At 42.3% G+C, this 20,001-nt stretch overlaps 1 protein-coding gene across 3 annotated transcripts in view; it reads right to left on the reverse strand.

Moving 5' to 3' along the window:
- Nucleotides 1-8,318: 8,318 nt before the first annotated feature.
- Nucleotides 8,319-20,001, reverse strand: part of ABCA6 (ATP binding cassette subfamily A member 6) — a 61,740-nt gene continuing 50,057 nt past the window's right edge. For 2 of the 3 annotated variants that reach the window (XM_086687871.1, XM_086687870.1), the window contains 11 exons: nt 19,544-19,664; nt 18,342-18,459; nt 16,947-17,038; nt 16,296-16,462; nt 15,760-15,835; nt 15,588-15,682; nt 14,811-14,930; nt 14,289-14,429; nt 12,577-12,656; nt 10,507-10,562; nt 8,319-10,375 (listed from right to left, as the gene is read on the reverse strand). In XM_086687871.1, coding sequence (XP_086543997.1) covers nt 10,274-10,375; nt 10,507-10,562; nt 12,577-12,656; nt 14,289-14,429; nt 14,811-14,930; nt 15,588-15,682; nt 15,760-15,835; nt 16,296-16,462; nt 16,947-17,038; nt 18,342-18,459; nt 19,544-19,664 — 1,168 coding nt within the window. In that variant the 3' untranslated portion in view covers nt 8,319-10,273. Of the gene's footprint in view, nt 10,376-10,506; nt 10,563-12,576; nt 12,657-14,288; nt 14,430-14,810; nt 14,931-15,587; nt 15,683-15,759; nt 15,836-16,295; nt 16,463-16,946; nt 17,039-18,341; nt 18,460-19,543; nt 19,665-20,001 lie in introns of those variants that run through there. The other variant, XM_086687872.1, reaches the window with a different exon arrangement.

A 20,001-nucleotide genomic window follows, 5' to 3' on the forward strand; every position in this document is an offset into this window, starting at 1 on the left:
GGCACTCTGTGGTCACTTGTAATCAAAGAACTTGTGTTTTTGTTTTGTTTACGTTCTGGGAAATTTTCAGCGAATATTTTGGCCCAATACTGCTTCCCTTTTAGCCTTTCCATTCTTTTTTTTTTTTTTTCTGGAAGTTTGTTGGGTATTTGAGATCTATTGTCTTTGTCTTGCCTTTGGCCCATCTACTGTCTTAAAACTGGAAAGTCATCCATTTTCATACCACGTACATCACTCCAACATACGATTTTTATTACGTCACTCCTATCGATGCCTTCACTGGCTTCTTTGCAAAAATACACAAGGCTTTTATCATCGGTCAGTGCTCCTCTCTCCAGCCTGCCTGTGCCTTAACCCTCACTCCAACTCCAGTCATAATTTAGACATGATCTTTGAAAAAAATTTTTTTACATGGTTATTTATTTTTTGAGAGAGAGAGACACAGAGTGCCAGCAGGGGAGGGGCAGAGAGAGAGGGAGACTCAGAATCTGAAGCAGGCTCCAGGCTCTGAGACGTTAGTGCAGAGCCTGAAGTGGGGCTCAAACTCACAAACTGCGAGATCACGACCTGAGTGAAGTTGGACGCTTAACCGACGGAGCCACGCAGGCGCCCCATACGTGATTTTTTTTTTTTTTTTTTTTTTAATGAATTCGTGCACTGTATTCTCATTTACCTTTATTTGCTCTCCTGGAATTAACTCCTCCTCTCAACTGATCTTCCCATTATAACCTTATAAAGTTAATTATAAGGCCTGACAATTATAAGTAATAATTGATAATTATCTGTCTAATTCTTACTTGTCCTTCAGGTCTTGGGTCTGGCCTCCTCCTGGAGGAACCTTTCTGACCGTCCTACATGTGGATTAGATAGATGCCCTTCTCAGGTGTTCCCATGGCTATGGTAATATGTACCTCTTAATACTTTAATTATACTCATCTCTCCCCACCATAGACTAAAAATCTTAGGGGTACTGTGGAATCCTCACCATGGTTCATATCAGAGAGCCTAAAACATGAACTTTGCTCAATACATATATTTTGAGTTTCAGACGTAGAATATTGATGTGAGATAGGGAAGCAAAAACAAAACGAAACCCTCAGGGATTCTTTCTAGAAGCCTGGTTATGAAAGAAAGGCCATTGGTTGGGGGGTAGCCAAAATGGATTGTCTGGGCCAAGGGTAGGTATCTTTTAAAGATGGTATTTTGGAGGGGAAAGTAAAAATGGAAATGCTGAAAATCCAGGAGAAATCAAGTAACAGAGGGAGCATTGCTTTTTCTTGGTGGGAGGTAGAAAAGGAGGGCCTGGGTCAGAACCCGATGAGACTCTGAGACTTGAGATTTTTTTTCTGCGAAGTGGAAAGCGAATTCTAAGAACAGACCAACAGACGTGCTTGGCCACTGAGGACGGTGTTAGGAGTTTTGACATCACTGTCAGAAGAATGGAAGACGTCTTCCTTAGGCATGTTAACAATTTTCAAGTCATGCTGAGAGCTCTGCAGAGGTTGGTAGGACTCCTTAAAACAGAAGGAAAGTCTGTGAAGTTTGCCTCTGAACTGATGGCCCCAAATAGCGTATTTTCGAAAGTTGTTTACCAATGACTAAAATCATTGGTGGATCGATAAAGGTATCGATGGCTACTGAAACTAAGTCATGAATTACCTAAAGACTTGAAGATGCTTCACATGAGCAAGAAAGAAAAAACTTCATTATCGAACAAGATGAGTTATTCAAACTCAGGACATGAGCGTCCGTGCTAGTGTCTCAGTAACAAAAATAGCAATACAAAAAGTGTTGAATTTTGTAACATTTTCGCGATGTCATTCTTTTCACAAAAGGTAATTTGCTTACTGTATAATTAAATACGACTTCCTATTTTTATTTATATTCACCAGTTTTGAATTTATAAAGTCGTTGGGTCTACACAGGTTTCTTTCCCACCCCCCCCACCTCTTTTGTTTTATTTTACATAAGCCTGTTACGTCTGGGGCTTTTTGGACATAATCATCAATTATAAGTACATCACTCAAAGCTGTCGATAGATTTATAGAAGCTGCACACAGCTCATTGGGTTTGAAAGAACTGAGCAATATTGCCATTGATTTTCTCCTTGACTTGGTCGACAGTGGGGGAATATCTCAGGGGAGGATGTGAAAAGGGGGTGTGTTAGTAATGGTGGATGCCAGTCTCAGTGCGGAATGTCTGAATGGAGCTGGGGGAATCTGGTCTCCTTCTCTCTTACAGATTAGAAAGATCCAAGCCTCAAACCACAACATTTTTGGCTACAAGTCTTTCATGTATATAGATTTAGATATGTGACTACATCCAAATATCCAGAAATTATTTACTATTATGTAAGAAGGTCAGATGCTCAGCCTTTTTGTAAAAAATAGTCAGTAAGAACTGCAAACAAAAATCTGTTCTGTTACCTAAAAGTATTGACAACGCACAATTGTTACTCTTCTAAACCGGCCCCTGGAGTACTTTTGCAAGTTTCCTGGTTTGCTTAGTGTAACACTTAAAAAGCTGGAGTAAATGTTGGACCAGCTACCTTTTAATTGATCATTTGCATCGAAATAGCACATGGTATAATTTTAAAAGACCATCACAAGATTTCTACCAATAGTTGGGTGATGCTGATGTGTTTGTTCCCTCAACAAAGACTTAAAATGCATGAATAAAATATAACAAGAAAAGAGATCAAATTCAAACAAAAATAAACACCCGGATGCCAGAAATGAGACAGGAAAACAGAGCTAAAATAAGATTGTTATTTTAAGCCAGTTAAATTTTAGGTGGTTTAGCAAAGGCTGATTGATAAAGCCAGCTAAAACATAATTCACGTGTAAGGATAAAACAGTCATATCTTTAAACAAAACCTGAGATTGTGGCTTTTTTAAATTTTAATTTGTTTTATTTTTATTTTTTTTAATACTTATTTTTGAGAGAGAGAGAGAGAGACAGAGGGTGAGTGGGGGAGGGCCAGAGACAGAAAGAGACACAGAATCCAAAGCAGGCTCCAGTCTCTGAGCTGTCAGCACAGAGCCAAAGGTGGGGCTTGAACTCGTGAACCACAAGATCATGACCTGAGCTGGTCAGATGCTTAACCGACTGAGCCCCCAGGCGCCCCTGAGATTTCTCTTTTATAGATATCTCGGAAGGAACTAATAGACACCCCTCAAGGAGAAAAAGATTGAACACACAAGGAAGTAGTTGGATGTTGAAAACTAATAATTATATTGATAAACTAAATAAATATGATCGTGCAAAGTAGTGACGACAAAGATTAACTCGTGTTTGGGGTGGGAGGGACATGTTAGTCACAGTAGGGACTAAAATATGAGGTAGCAATTATATGGAAGAAGAGAGAGGGATGATCAGAACTCAGTTCCTTGAAATCTTATCATTTAGGATGAGGCCAGAAATCCGGATTAATTTTAAAAACGCATTATCCAATATGGTAGCCACTAGCCTGAGGTGGGTCTTCAAATTTAAATTTTAAGATTTGAACTGCTAAGATTTAAAATTAAGTTTCTTTACCTCTGACAGGTCAAACACTTTTGAAGTCATCTGGCTTCTAACAATAAGAAAAAGCCAAACAAACTGAAAATCAGTGATGTTTCCTGGACCCATAGGAGATTGAGGCTTCAGGGCAAACCACAGCCTTGAGATCTGGAATCCTAGGAGAGACCTACCACTTTTTACAATTCAGATATGTCATGCTTGTATTTAGGTCCCCGCGCAAACATGGCTTTCTTTCAAGGAGCTGGCAATATTCTTAGATGTGAAATACGCATTCCCCCAAATCCAAATAAAGCACCAAACACTGGGCTTCTTGTTTGGTCCTAAGGGTGGGAAGAAACAGTCACTTGTGGAGCATTCCATGGGGCTCCTGCCCAGGTTATTCCCGAGAATGTTATCATCAGGGCAGGTCCTTGGACCTTCGCTGGATTGATTAACCAGTCTTGGTTGCGTCTGTGCGTCACCATTGCATTCGAATCAGTCCCAAGACTTCTCTTCAGTTTCCAATACCATCACATCACCAAGACGGTGTGTTTTTACCCTGGAGACCTGTATCAGGTCCGAATCCCTTCCGACCAAGTCATGGCAGTGAGCTGCTGAGTTCAGATGACCCGTGGTGGCACAGTAAACGTGAACTGGGATCCTTCCCGTGGGAAAACGAACTATGGTTGGCTCTCTTCCAAGACTGAGCTAGAGAAGAAAGCATTTGGGAAAAAAAAAATCCTGGGGTACCTGTTGTGTTTTGTGGGTGGTTGAAGCCATGTCTGGAACTGCCGATGTATTTGCACAGTACATCTTTATTTAAGCCTCAGTGGTCCACTCTTGGTCTCCATGAGCTATAAAGACTTTTCCACAGGCCACACAGGGCTATTATACAGAGAATTCATTGATACCTGTGCTCCAGCTGCTAACATGTCATTAATTAAAGAGGTAATCCCTTTGCCCACCAGGTATTCTGCATTGTTTTAAATTAACTACCTGTGTGGGCCCGAGAAATTCTAGTGGTTTCCATTTACTGTGCCCAAGGGGGACTGTCATGCCTTCTGTTTACAATATTAGGTAGGGGAAGTAATTGCTAGTTGGACGTAATAGTCACCCCAGTGATACATTCAAGTAGAGGGGAACCAGCCACCTCACAAAAAGTTTGCTCAAAAATCCCAATTTTCATCTAAACTTTCACCTTAATCCCATCCACCTTTTAATTTCTATATCTTCCTGATCTAAATTAAGCTGCTGTGAAGGCATTACCCAGAGATTTCAAATCACAGTGCATTGGCTCCTGTGTTAAGGAGTCCCAGAAAAGGTTTCTTCTCCTCCCCTTCAGCTCCCTGGCCATTTCATCCATACATGTGCGGGTGGCCTTGGGTCCCCACCAGGCTTGGCCAGAAGACTCTGCCTCTCCAATATTTACTTGGATTAATCTGCTTACCCAATACCCCAGGCGATTCTGGGTGGCGTTTCTCACATAATCTTTGCCGCCTGGCTTTTTGAATTCCTTCCAAGTGGGGTAAATGGAGAGAACTTGTCTGGGGGCCTTCTAATGTTGGGGGACCCATGGGGAGTCTCACTGGCCCACACAAGCTTCCATAATGCTGCATCAACATCTTTGTTTCAATACTATGTCCGCCACATTCATCCCCTTTTTCAATAACCATCTAAGACGTCCACACTGCTGGGTGGAGTCCCTTGATTCTCCTTTCTGTCTCTACCATTTCTTTTGTAATTCCTTTGGTGACCTTGGTATCGGTAAGATCCAAATGGGGCAGCTGAGAGAGCAAAACTGATAAAACTTCTGAGACCATTCGATTTTGCAAGAGTAGTGTCACATGGGATGCCCATGTGACAAGGGGCACCCTTAATCACAGCATTTACCATAACCTGGTAACGGGCATATTTAGTGGGTGAATATCCCAGTCACCATAAAGCCAATCCCACGTGGCTTGCCCACAAAGCACATCCGCCGCTTCATCTGAAGTGTTCCACTTGGCAATTGGAGGGGGAATCGGGCAGCCCTCCTTCTCAGGTAAGCACACCTCATGGTGGCTTTTATCCAGTCTCCTAGGAATCGATTCCTCAGGAATAACCTTCTGCGTGTCTGAATCACATATAACCATCCGGGGTTGTTCAATGGTGGACTACAGATCCTGTATCAAACCAAACATGCTCCTCCACTCTGCGCCATTCGAAACCAAAGACATAGCCCCCAAATTAGTTACCCCCGCAGTCCATTTTAGGAAAGGTTCCTCAGGAAGCTGATAATGTGATCCACAAAATAAGACATCTCCTCCACACCATATCCCCCGGCTTTGGTTTTCTGGTTTTGCTCTCCACCACTCTGACTACCTTTTTGGTGATCAGAGGGCTTTGAGGTAGTTTCCTGGCATAATTTCCCCCTCTGTGGGCAGCTTTGAGGCTAGTGGCCAAAGCTCAGGCTGATCCAAATTTGAACTTGGTCCAGCATCAAGTTCCAACTCAGAACTCTCTCTCATTTTAGCTGTTACAGATAATGCTAACCAAGAGGTTGCGTATTTCGCATGCTCGTCATTTTGCATTTCCTTGGGTCTATTCTCATCTCTAATTCCACTGGTAACTTTTACCCTTAGTAACTGATCAAAGAGCCGTTACAGTTTTATACCACAAGTGCCTAGGTGGCCATTCAGGGATCAGGGTTCCTCATCCCTGCCCTTCTATCTTTCTCTTTCCAAACCATATGTTTCCATATGTGCCAGAGCTGTTCTAGCAAATTCCTTTTCACTGATACCAAATGTCTGGGAAAAGCAGGTTTGTTTGTTTTTTTTCCTTTGTGTTTTCTTTTGTTTTCATACTTCACTTCTTGCCACCAAATGTGTGGGGATTTTTTCCCCCCATACTGACCAATTCTCCAACAGCAGCTGGGGGTCCTACAATTTGATTTAGTGCTGACACGATCTGTCTGTAGTGTCGGATCCCACGAGTTAACAGCCCTGTCTCACAAGACTTCCCCGAGTCCCATGTTGCCTTCTCTGATTCTGGCCTTCCAGCTCTAAATGGGGTTCCCATGACCCCATCCTTGGGTTTGACAAGCTAACACAGTTCAAAGACCTCCGGTGGGGGGGTGGGCGCCTGGGTGGCTCAGTCGGTTGAGCATCCAACTTCAGTTCAGGTCATGATCTCACAGTTTGTGGGTTCGAGACCCACATCACGCTCTGTGCTGACAGCTTGGAGCCTGGAGCCTGCTTCAGATTCTGGGTCTCCTTTTCTCTCTGCCCCTCCCCCGCTCATGCTTTGTCTCACTCTGTTTCTCAAAAATAAGTATGTGTAAAAAAATTTTTTTAAATAAAAGACCTCAGGGGAACACTTACTTACGTTTACTGGTTGATTATATAATAAATTGTATGATGAAGGATTCAGGTGAATAACCAGATGAAGAGATACATGGGGTAACTTCTGGAAGGGTTCCAAGCTCAGAAGCCTCAGTCACCCAGGAACTAGGATGCACCCACCACCTTCCCAGCACATTGATGTATTCACCAGCTTGGAAGCTCCCTGAATCCCTTACTTTTGGGATTTTTATGGAGGCTTCATCAGATAGGTGTGATTGACTATTAACTCAATTTCTAACCCTTCTCCCACCTCTGGAGAATAGGGGTAGGGCTGAAAATACCAAGCTTCTAATCACGGTTTGGTCTTTCTGGTGACCAGTGCTGATCTTACAGCCCACCAGAGTCATCTAATTGGAACAAAAGATACTTCTATCATCCAAGAAATTCCAAGGGTCTTAGGAGCTCTGTGTCAGGAACTGGGGTCCAAGATCAAATGTTAGAAGGAACTGGGAGCAGAGACATTCTATATGTAATCTTATTCTTATTTTTTTTTGCAAGTAAATATAGAGAATTGTAGCCAAGATCAGCTTACCTGAAGCGGAAGCCAGTAGTGCCCAGAACTGGTAGGAACAAGCACCTTAAATGGTAATTTGGTGAATTGTTGGAGGCTGAGTGAAGATTAGCCAAGAACTGGTAGGAACAAACACCTTAAGTGGCAATTTGATGAATTGTTGGAGGCTGAGTGAAGATTAGGTGAGAATAGGACGTTCCTGGGGTCAATAGTATTAGAGGGGTCAGAAGCAGGTGCATGTAACTGGCGGAGGGCAAAAGCTATGGGCATGGAAGGATACATCTACTGCTTGACATCTGGAATGAAAACGAGAGATCCTCTGATCTCTCCCCTTTTCCACCTTTGCGTCTATTGTTGCTCTTTCCTATTGGATTGGTCAGACCCAATTGGAAGCCAACCATGAAAGCAGGGAATTGGTGATACAGTCCACAGCGGTCAGCCTCCCCTGGAAAGGGTACAGTAGGAAAATAAAGAACAAAACCAGCGCAAGACCTGTCTACAATAGAGTTTGAGATGATACAACTATTTTTCCTTTAAAAAAAAATTCCTTTTAGGGGCGCCTGGGTGGCTCAGTCGGTTGAGCGTCCGACTTCAGCTTAGGTCATGGTCTCGCAGTTTGTGAGTTTGAGCCCCGCGTCGGGCTCTGTGCTAATAAACAGCTCAGAGCCTGGAGCCTGCTTCAGATTCTCTCTCTCTCTCTCTCTCTCTCTCTCTCTCTCTCTTTCTCTCTCTCTCCCCCTCCCCTGCTCATGCTTTGCCTCTCTCTGCCTCTCAAAAATAAATAAATGTTAAAAAAGTTTTTAAAAAAATTTGTAAAAAAATCCCTTTTGTTTTATTCTGATCTCCTTCCATTTTCATACCCATGTATCTGCTTTTGAACATGTTCCTAATAAAAACCCAAGTTTTCAAAAACAAGCATATTATGATGGTTTTAGCAAATCATGTCCAGTTTAATCTTTTAAAATATTCATGCATCATCTGATATTGGTTATTCAGTACTTTGTAAACGTATTTCTACAACACTTAAGAACATTTATAACTTATAATGAATAGAAGCAAAGATTCCATCATATCATTACGTGAATGGTTAGGTATGTTGTGGTCTTGTACATCTGAGCAAGACAGGAGAATTTATTGCCTGAGTTTTAGAAAGAATTTAAATGCAACTCTCATTATGATATGAATTTGTCTTTAGAGGGTGTGAAGGATCCTGAATAACCAGTACGATCATTTATCATGGATTTAGAAATATAATGTTCCAGATAAAATTTTGATGTATGTAATATATGCAGATAAATATTTAATTGTATGAAAGTTTACAAAATGGATATGAAAAAGATTAAAGTACAAGAGTAAATGAACAAAGAATACAAATAATTAACACAAAATAAAATGCAAACATAGAAAGCTAGAACTCCACCATAAGTTTAAAAGTAAATTAAAACAATTCCAATGTTTTATCAGCAAATATGCGTATATGTTTAATTAAGAAGTTATGTATACTATAATGATTCCACCCCTGTAAAAGAGTTCACTAAAGAAAGAATAAGTTGATTTTTTTTTTTTTTTTTGGTGTGGAGAAAGTGTGGTGATTCTTTTATTCAATTTTATTCCATTTCTATATTTTTCTCCATTATGCAAATGTTCTTCAATGAGTATCACAATTTGTTTTAAGTTATATAACATATCACCAAAAAAAAAAAAAAAAAAAAAAAGGACATCAAGAATACTGCTTGGTATCCAAAAAATTTTCTGGTGATATTCAAAATGAAATAACTATTGCTTAAGGAAAAAAATAAAATTACATGTAAATCACACACATATTTTTTAAAATTTAGTAATAAAAATGATACATGCATGTGTGTATACAGATAGAAACACATGTACATATACATATGTAAGAGGGAAGTGATTTTAAAATAGCAGAAAATACAGTTGGCCCTTGAACTACATGGGTTTTAACTGTGCAGGCTTACTTACATATGGATTTTTTATCATACAGTACAGACTATGTATTTTTTCCTTATGATTTTCTTATAACATTGTCTTTTCTCTAGCTTACTTATTGCAAGAACACAGCATATAAAACATGACATACAAAATATGCGTTTCTGGTATTGGGAAGGCTTCCAGTCAACAGTAGGTTATTAGTGGTTAAGTTTTAGGGGAGTCAAAAGTTATATGCAGATTTTTGACTACATAGGGGTTTGGCATCCCTAATCCCCATGTTGTTCAAGGATCAACTGTACACAGAAAACTGCTAATGAGCTGGTGAGAAATCAACACCTCCCATAATCACAAAATAACATATTCAAAAATTTTAAAATCTGAACAAATGCTGTGATGCCCCTATTTTCAAAAAGTATGTTTGAACTGCTTCTCCGATGTACGTGCTTGTTCATTTGTGAGTCCAAGGGACTCCTCACTCTGTGAATTTCAAAACAATTTCTGAAAAGTTTTCAGAGGAAGATTCTTGGGTTTTACTTGTGTTTTACAGCAAACCCATAAACCTCATGCATTCCAAATGGGCGTGTAGCACATATTTCAGCAAGGGAATTTTTTAGTAAATGTCATATTTCAAAGTTATATGCCATGTTTGAAGTTATACTTCAAAAAAATTCCAAATTTGTGATCATATTTTCACAATACCTGGTACCTGGTCTTTAAGTAACTTTATCAATACTTTGTATTGGCTTTATCACAGATTTTTTATCATTCCTAAATTTAAGAGGAAGAATGATTTTGAAATTTATTCATTTATTAACTAAACATACAAAACATATCTGATATTGATGTTAATGATTTTTAAAATTATACATACTGCCAATTATAACATATAACATAAGCTTATATGACACAAAGAATTAATAGGTTTGAGCTTTTAAGAGTCGTCTGAAGGAGAGAGGAGTTCCCATCTCATGGTTGTATCAATTTCTTCTTCAAAATTCCCCAGCTCCTGTTCCTTAGAAAGCTCTAAAAATACCTAAAAAGGAGACATAGCAGAAGGAAAAAGAATATCAAGTTGTTTCTTGTCTTCCAAATTAATAAGAAATATAAATGGTACTAGCGTGTAAAATTTACAGGAATGATACAAAACCATCAAAGCTGACCCACCTTTTCCAATGTGCACTGGGAGAGGCTGTATTCTTCCAGGTTAAATTTATGTTTCACTGCGGGGGGTGGGTAAAAAAAAAAGACGAATAGCAGATGCTTACAATTTATTACTAAGAATTTTTTCAAAGGCATACAAAATAAAAATACACACGATTAAAATAAATAGAACATAAAGCTGAAAAAAAAAACGCTTGGTGAAAGAATGGAATCACGAAAAGTCATAGTGTTAATATAAATGCAAATTAAGACTCAAATACAGAGAACAAACTGAGGGTTATGGGTGTGGGGGGTTAGAGGGATGGGGAAAAGGGAGATGGGCATTGAGGAGGGCACTTGTTGGGATGAGCCCTGGGTGTTGTACGTAAGCGATGAATCACGGGAATCTACTCCCGAAGCCAAGGCTACACTGTACGTTAGCTAACTTGACAATAAATAAATTTTTACAAATGCAAATTAAATTAATCTTGATAGTAGAGTTTTCTCATATTACATTTTGATATGGTTTATTACTTAGTATATATGTCTTGGGAGATGTATGAATTCCTTGAGGAACTACATAATTGATTGGTACATTCTTACACAGAAGGAAGATTTCAATCCCATCCCTTCCACTTTGAAAGGACCCAATACTTCTGTGTCACTGTCTTCAGTCAGTTTATCTGCTGTACCAAGCTCTCTGCTGGGCGTCCCCACCGGGAAATCCTCGTGAGACTGGTCATCGAATTTACATATTCAAGTGTTCACGGTTCACTACTCACCCAGTGAGAATCTTCTGTGTGTGAGCCACCCTTGGAACCATAGGCAAAGGAGGGGCGAAAACAAAACCCCTGCGTTCTAAGGGCAGGAGTATGGGCCTTAAATAAATAAGGACTTAAATATATAATAAATGATGATTACTACTAGGGAGAAAAGATAAATCAGGTAAAGGAAACAGGAAGTGCCAAGCACTCTTTTTTTTACAGGATGGCTGGGGCTGGCCATAGTTACCAGGTAAGAATTGAGCAGAAACTTGAAAGAAGTGAGGAAGCAAGGTGGGTAGTTAGGAAACAGAATTTCACGAAGCAGAATCAGCAAGTGCAAAGTCCTGAGGCAGGAGTGTGCAAATCTGGTAGCATTTAGGAAGTACTGGGAAGTCAGGGTGTCCAGAGCGGAGGGAATAAACCTGGGATTCGTATTCTCTCAAACACGATGGGCCAGGTACAGGTCTAGACACTTGACAAATGAACTCATTTAATCTTCCCAATGACCCTGACAGGTGGGCACTGATATTACCTCTCATTTCTAATTTTTTAAATGTTTATTTATTTTTTCAGAGAGAGAGAGAGAGAGAGAGAGAGAGAGCAGGGGAGGGGCAGAGTGAGGGAGACAGAGGATCTGAAGCAGGCTCTGGGCGCTGACAGCTGAGAACCCGGTGGGGGTTTCGAACTCACGCACTGGGAGATGGTGACCTGAGCCGAAGCCCCACGCTCAACCGACTGAGCCTCCCGGGCTCCCTTACCCCTCATTTAGAGATGGGTCATCTTAGACCTGCAGAGATTCAGTGGCTTTACCCAGGTAGAGGGGCTGGCACAGGAGTTGGGGGTTTTCACCACTGTGCTGTGTGAGAAATTACTCCATGACAGTCTGCTGAAAGCCGATGAAGAGGAAGAACAGAGAATTTCCAGTGGCAAGAGGAGCCATGCACAATGCAGGGGACAGACTGAGCAAGAGACACGGACGGTTCATTCACTGTGACAGGAAGGCAGAACACACAGGCACAGAGGCAGGTCTCCTGATGGATGGGGGCAAGGTTTTCCGCTCAGGTCACATGATCTTATGGTGGGTGGGTTGGGAGACTTGTGTCAGGCTCCAGGCTGACAGTGCAGAGCCTGCTTGGGATTCTCTCTCTCCCCCTCTTTCTGCCCCTCCCCTGCTCATGCTCTCTCTCTCTCTCTCTCTCTCTCTCTCTCTCTCTCTCTCAAAATAAACTTAAACAAAAGAAAAATATATTACACAATTATCTACCACGAAATTATTACCTAAGTCTGAACAGATTCTTCCAAAATTTTATTTTATAAGGATAACTCTTACCTGCCTCTAATTTGTGAAAGGTCTGAGATAGAGGGTACACATCTGCCAAAGGTATCTTATAGGCCAAGAAGGACGAACACCTGGGAATACGAAAAATGTCATATTTGACGTTGAGTTTCAAGGGGAGAAGATGACCATCAAAATAAATACTGATATTAACATCGGTTTCCTCTGAAGAAAATAAAAATAATGCCAGTTAACGTATGGCTTACGTATAGGACAAATAACATGACCAATGGAAAATCCTTAAAAGGTCTTTGGTGGCTGCCTGTTGGAGCGAATTCTCCTAGAAATAATGCAGCTTATCTGCATATATGCTCAGTGTATGTAAACCTTTCTGTTATTGTTGTTGAACACGGGCGTCTGAACTGATCCCTTTGCTTAGTTTAAATTAGGTTGCAATTAGGGCGCCTGGGTGGCTCTGTCGGTTAAGCGCTGACTTGGGCTCAGGTCACAATCTTGCCGTTCGTGAGTTCGAGCCCCGCGTCGGGCTCTGTGCTGACAGCTCAGGGTCTGGAGCCCGCTTCGGATTCTGTGTCTCCCTCTCTCTCTGCCCCTCCCCTGCCTGCTCTGTCTCTGTCTCTCACAAATAAACACTAAAAAAATTTTTAATTAGGTTTTAATTAATTAACTTAATATTTCATCTTTGTCACTAGAAATCTAAGGGAAAGGGGATATGAGGTTCAGAGAGAGGGACTGACTAGGGAAAGTTCAAAAGGCTTTAACTATAAACTTCCCTGAGCTCTGAGGACAGGAAGAGCCGGAATGGATTCGGATTCGTGGCGTCTTGTTTCCACTTGCCACTTCCAGCTGCATGACTTCGTGCCTAGTCTCAGCTCATCCTCAAATGGCTGTCTGACGCCCCCGGCTGGCCCTAGAGCTGCTCACACCTTCAGGCCCGGCCCCTTTCAGCCCAGCCCTTCCTCTTCCAGCCTTGCCACCCATGGCCATCCCACCTAGATCAAAATCGCTTCTTGGAGTTGTAACACCAAGAGGCTGGAAACAGGACTGGGTTACTTGCCCTGGCACAGCCTTAGAGAGTTCCGTTATATTCATGCTGGGCTAAAATGGAAATAGCAGTTGCTATCCCTGCTTCTTTGGTGTGCTCCTCTCTCCAAGGAGTTCCAAATTCGGTTCTTGTCCCGCCTCCTCGCACCGTCCCCCACCAACAGGCAGGCATACACAAACACAAACACATGCGGACGTACAGGTCCACACACGCGCCTTTCTGTTCTCCGTTTTGAGGCCTGAAAACTCATTAGAGGGAGAATGTTTGATGATCTCGACTGCTGTTTGTTTCCTAGAGGGGAATTCACCCTAAATATGTTACACCTTTTAAACTGTAAATATTTACATCTTTTAAATATTTTCAGGGAGGTCTGTGGAAGGCGCATGGGGCCAACCGTGGTCCCGTGTGGGTTCCATGCAGGAGAAGTTCCTTTCCCCCAATTTTTCCAAGTCCTGTTTTGGGTTGGGGCCAGCCCTGGATGGCTGAGGAGGCTCATGCAAGGTGTCCTCAAGCCTTCCCAGGGGACACAGCTTCCTGGGTGGCTCTCCAACCTCTTACAATCTGGAGGAGTCTGTAAATCGGTTTTTGAGGTCCCTAACTGTTATTATGAAGTCAAATCATCCTGAAGTTCTCACAGAGCAGAAAAGAAACCACTTGAGTGGGTAAAGCCAACAGGTTTTTCCGTAATCAGAAGCTCCTTCACCTTTCCTGCTGTGCAGCCTGTGGGAAGAGCTTCAGAATCTCGGCTTGGACCCAAGTCACCTGGGACGATTCCTTCACTTTCAGTTCTAGAACGTAATCCTTGCCAAGTTTGTTTTTCAGGTGTTGGATGGAGCCGATGCACCTATGGGCAAGAAGGAAAACATGTTGGAAAAAATGTTACTCCTTAAATTTCTTACATTATTCCTTTTTTTTTTTTTTAATATTTATTTTTGAGAGAGAGGGGCAGAGAGAGTGGTAGAGAGAATCCCAAGCAGGCTCCCAGCCATCAGCGCAGAGCCCAATATGGAGCTCGAACCCACGAACGGTGAGATCATGACCTGAGCTGAAGTCAGACACTCAACTGACTGAGCCACTATTACATTATTTTTAAATTTCAGATGGAGGGAAAGGGGCATCCCTGAGCGAACTGAAGGAAAGAACTCTAGGTGCTCACAGCGATTTCGCCCTTCCTGTGGGGAATCTTGTTCTGAGGGTCAAGCACAGACTCCAGAAGGACACCCACCTCAGCCTTCCAGACACCATGATGGCGACGCGGTCACAAATGGCCTCTGCTTCAGCCAGGTAATGGGTGGTCAGCAGAGCCCCCTTCTCTGTGTTTTTAATGGCTGCCTGGATCATCTGCCTGAAGCACATCAAAAAATTACCATTAAAAAAAGGGTAGAAAAAAAGAGAGAAATGGAGGGAGAATTGTAGAAAGAAAATACAGTTTAGGAATCATTTTTATCAGCCAAGTTTCTAATTAAAAAAGCAGAAATGTGCATATCGATTAGGTTTCTGATAATATGAAGTGTTTAATATTTTTAATGCTTTGATATTAATATTTAATATTTTTAGGTATGCCAACGGTATTCTGGTTAAGTATTTTTTAACATTTATTTATTTTTGAGAGACACAGAGAGACAGAGTATGAGCAGGGGAGGGGCAGAGAGAGAGGGAGACAAGAATCCGAAGCAGGCTCTGGGCTCTGAGCTGTCAGCACAGAGCCCGACGTGGGACTCGAGCTCACAAACCACCAGATCATGACCTGAGCCGAAGTCAGACGCTTCACCGACTGAGCCACCCAGGCGCCCCAAGGGTTTTTTCTTTTTTTTAATGTGAATACCACATGAAGATGATACAACATCAGAGAATCTATGTGTTAAATATTTATTTTCCCAATTATACCGATTATCTCCACTAGATTAGAAATGAGTGGATTTGGTGTCCTGAGATCAGTTTAAAAACACAACTTTTGCATAAAGGTTATACTCCTGGCTCTGAGGGTTATGATAATGCTCACCACATTTGCTGCTGCCCTCCTGGATCCATGCCCGTCGATGGTTCATCCAGAAGCAGGATAGGCGAATTTCCCAGGATGCTCAGCGCAAAACACAACTGAAAAGCAGAGAGGCACCTTATTTCGCTGCTTCCATCATACCGGCCCTCAGAATAACATCACACATCACACGTACCTTTCGAGTGGCTCCGGCCGTCAATTTCTGCACCGGCACATTTAGCTGTTCGCGCAGGGTGAAAGTATCCACCAGCCTGATGGGAAAAGGATGAGAATATCAGCGCAAAAGAGGATGTTTGGAAAATGTGATCCCACAGAATAGCTTTTGGAGGGAAGCCTGGCACCGTTCTTCTGAAATTTGCACGATCGGAGAGAAGAACAGTTCGTTTTGGAACATGGAAGGCTTTTCATCTCGTAAAAAGTCCTGGAGGGTAACTAGAATTTCGAACTTGGAACTGAAACGGATGCTTATTCGTGATCATTCATTCATTTAACACCGTCCATTATTATACGCATTTTTGTGTTTTTTAAAGATCCCTCAATCAAGGATGCAGGAAACAGCTCCTGTCCTCCAACCCTGCCCTACCACTGACACTCTCTGAAAAGGGGGAGGCGTCGCTTCTCCTCTCCATTCTTTATTAGTGAATTCAGCATCAGTGTTGCAGCCTCCCTCCCTGCCTCGGGACCGAAAGGAACCAGATGACCTCATTTTACCGTGAGATGGCAACAGTGGCGTCCCCTTTCCTCAGCCCTTTGATGGCAGTGAACACCTCCAGATGTTCCCTCACTGTCAGGCAGGGCCACAGCACGTTCTCCTGAGGACAGTACCCCAGGAAGCCCACCATGCTGTCTCCCTGATGACCCCAGCCTCTCAGCTCCACCTGAGAAAGTAAACCGGTGTTAGACCCACACGCTGCCTTTCCTCTCATCTCACGATTCCCCAAGACACCGCCACAAAGCTAAAAAATACCGCAAGTTTTTGAGCATCGACAGACTATTATCAGATTGAAATCATAAAGCCTTTGTCTTTCTCTGTCTGACTTATTTCACTCATTTCACAGTATACCCTCTACGCCCAACCACGCTGTTGCAAATGATAGAGATGTTGAAATCATTATATTGTATACCTGAAACTAATTTAACACTGTTAACTGCGCTTCAATAAAAAAGGGCTTAATTAAAAAGATAAATAAACAGACAAAAATTAAAAAGCTAAAAAAATGAATACAATAGACATCGGTTCATACATTTCTTCTAGAAAATCATTGAAGCTGCTAAAAATAGAGTCTCACGAAGATACAGCCTGCATTTATCATGAAATTTATAGTTTGGGAATAAAAAAATCATTCTTCCATTCTTTACTACCTCTCCAGCTGTGGGCTTTGCGATCCCAGAAATCATTCTAATAGATGAACTTTTACCGGCACCGTTAGGTCCTAGCAATCCCAAAATCTCACCTGAAAGAGAACCACTGATTATCAATCTGGGAAGTGAATCATCACAAACTCCACGCACGGCACTATTTTGAAATTGATCACATACATGCATTTCATGTCGCCAAACCATGTCCTTTAACTCCTATAATTATATGGAATAATAGTGCAAAGCTTGTGGGTTTGATGTCAACAAGTCTTTTGTCTCCCAGATTACTTTTTTCAGGGAAAAATGTGCCAGGTGCTCTTCGGTAGTAGGCACCAGATGTTCTGAGACCATGGTTGAGTGATCCCTAAACTTGGAAAGGCAGGGACATTTTTGTCCATCCCGAATTCCCCCACCTGCATCCAAGCCACCATTGTCTTTCATCTGAACTGATATAAGAGCCCCTTAACTTGTCTGGCACCCATATTTACAAGCCGATAATAGCCAATGTGCAATTTTTTTGCGACGCTTAAGTGCTAACCAAAAGCTGGCTAAAACCTCTCTGGTGGCATTCTACTGACTTGGTATAAAAATCTCAACCCGTGGCTGTATTTCGCAGAGTGGCACCTAGTCTGGCCTTGCTCCCGATTCGGACTTCCTCTCTCCCATCTGCGGCTGCATCACTAGTCTCTCCGTGGCTCGACCATTCCAAAGGCAACCCCAGGTCTGAGTCCCTGCCCGTGATGTTCTCTCTCCCTGGGTGCTCTTACCTCTTCCTGCTCGCATAACTGACACCTTATCACCCAGGTCTTGGCTTAAACATTACTGCTCTAGAAAGGTCTTCCCTAACCCTAAGTGAATGTAGCCCCAAGCTGCTTATGCCTTTTCACGTATCTGAATGCTCCACATAGAAATTGCTTGCTATGTGCTGGGGCGCCTGGGTGGCTCGGTCGGTTAAGCGGCAGACTTCGGCTCAGGTCATGACTTCATGGTTCATGAGTTCAAGCCCAGCGTTGGGCTCTGGGATGATAGCTTGGAGCCTGGTGCCTGCTTCAGGTTCTGTATCTCCCTCTCTCTCTGCCCCTTCCACCCCCCTCAAAATAAACATTAAAAAAAATATATATATATGAAAGAAATTGCTTTTGTGCTGACACCTTTCTTGATAAGTTAGTTTTGTTTTTTGATCCTCTCTTAGGATGTAAAATCTATGAGGATAGGGACTTGCCTATTTCTTTCATGATTATATTCCAGCACCCAAAGTAGTCCCTGGCATGCTTAAAAAATATATGTTGAGTGAATGAATGAATGAATGCTTCAGCAAGTACAATGGTGCCTATAAGATAGATGTTCGGTGGGTACTTTTAAAATAATGGTGAACAAGCTTAAATGATTCTGCCAAACCTTTTTTAACACAGAAGGAGATATTTCTTGCTGCTATTTTCTTCTTTCTCTTTGAGAAGCAACTTTTCTTCTGCCCTGCATACTCTTTGTGGAGACAGCTAGCAATTATGACAGGTTTCTGGAATAGAGGACAGTGTGATTTTCCTCTTAAGCTTCAGAGATGTTATGTTCCTATGTTCTCACTGCTGGACTCTTTCTTACTCTATGTCATAAAACAAAGTATATTTCAGATGGACAGTAATCAAATCAATACCACTTGTTTCAAATGTAAAGTGCATTCGTTGACGTCAACAATATTTCTTGCTTCTAAAATTAACACAGATAGCTTCGTGGAAACTGGCTCATTGCCTTCCCAGAAGTGCCCAAGCTCATGGGCACGTCATAACATCTGTCTAGCAGATAAAAGAGTAACCCTTTAAATCTTAATCCTTATTCAGCATTTTATAACAAATCTCACCTAAATTCCCCAACTTGGGAAATGTTTGGTTTTGAAATGATAGCTCTACCTATCAAAGCCCATTTTTCTCAAAAGGGGAATAGCACCGGGGCTCCTGGGCGGCTAAGTTGGTTGAGGGTCTCACTTTGGCTCAGGTCATGATCTCCTGGTTCCTGGGTTCGAGCCCCGCGTCGCACTCTGTGCTGACAGCTCAGAGCCTGGAGCCTGCTTCGGATTCTTGTCTCCCTCTCTCTCTCTGCCCCTCCCCCACTCGCGTTCTGTCTCTTTCTCGCTCAAAAATAAACATTAAAAAAATTTTTTTTTTACAGTGGAATAAAACCATTATATTCTGTGTTCTCCTTTGACCTTGAGGACACCCCAAAGAAGCGCTTGCATATTTAAGAATTACGAAAAGGCACTGAACTCTGGGGCACCTGGGTGGCTCAGTCGGTTAAGCGGCCGACTTCAGCTCAGGTCAGGATCTCACGGTCTGTGAGTTCGAGCCCCGCGTCGGGCTCTGTGCTGACAGCTCAGAGCCTGGAGCCTGTTTCGGATTCTGTGTCTCCCTCTCTCTCTGCCCCTCCCCCGCTCGTGCTCTGTCTCTCTCTGTCTCAAAAATAAATAAATGTTTAAAAAAAAAATTTTTTTTTTTTAAAAGGGCACCGAACTCCAAACTTTCGCAATGAAAACCAGCATATCGCCCTCTATTCTCGATAGCTCTTGAATATAGGGCCGTTAACATCCACTTTGTCACTTGCTTTTCTACCTCCTCTGAGAGTGAAGTGGCCAGGGCAGTTGCCGTTCTTATCCTTTCTGCTTTCACATCTTCATCCTCGTCACCAGGTTCTTCTGGATTGGGTTGAGCACCTCTACTTTGGGGGGAAATTCTGCGGACAAAACGAAATGTAGGACAGAGGTTTCTTCGTTATGAATGATATCCTTCAGTCAGCGGCTCTGTGATTGTGCCATTGTTCTTTCTTTCAGTAAACTGGTGATGATGATCATGGCCCCGTGAATACACTGCTTCCGCTTTCCCCAAGAGCTCCCAACCCCGTGGCCAGAATTGCTCCCTTCATGCCCTCCATGCTGTTGCCCGTCTTCCAGTTAGAATCTCTGACCCGTGCCAATGTGCTGACAAATAACTGCTGCTGCTTTCAAAATCAGGTCACCTACATCTTCTCTGTTGACTCTGAGCCCAACTTAAGGACACCTGACATTTGCTTC

The sequence above is a fragment of the Puma concolor genome, chromosome E1 (assembly GCF_028749965.1).
Source record: "Puma concolor isolate L17-30 chromosome E1, mPumCon1.1.hap2, whole genome shotgun sequence".
Taxonomy (NCBI): Eukaryota; Metazoa; Chordata; class Mammalia; order Carnivora; family Felidae; genus Puma; species Puma concolor.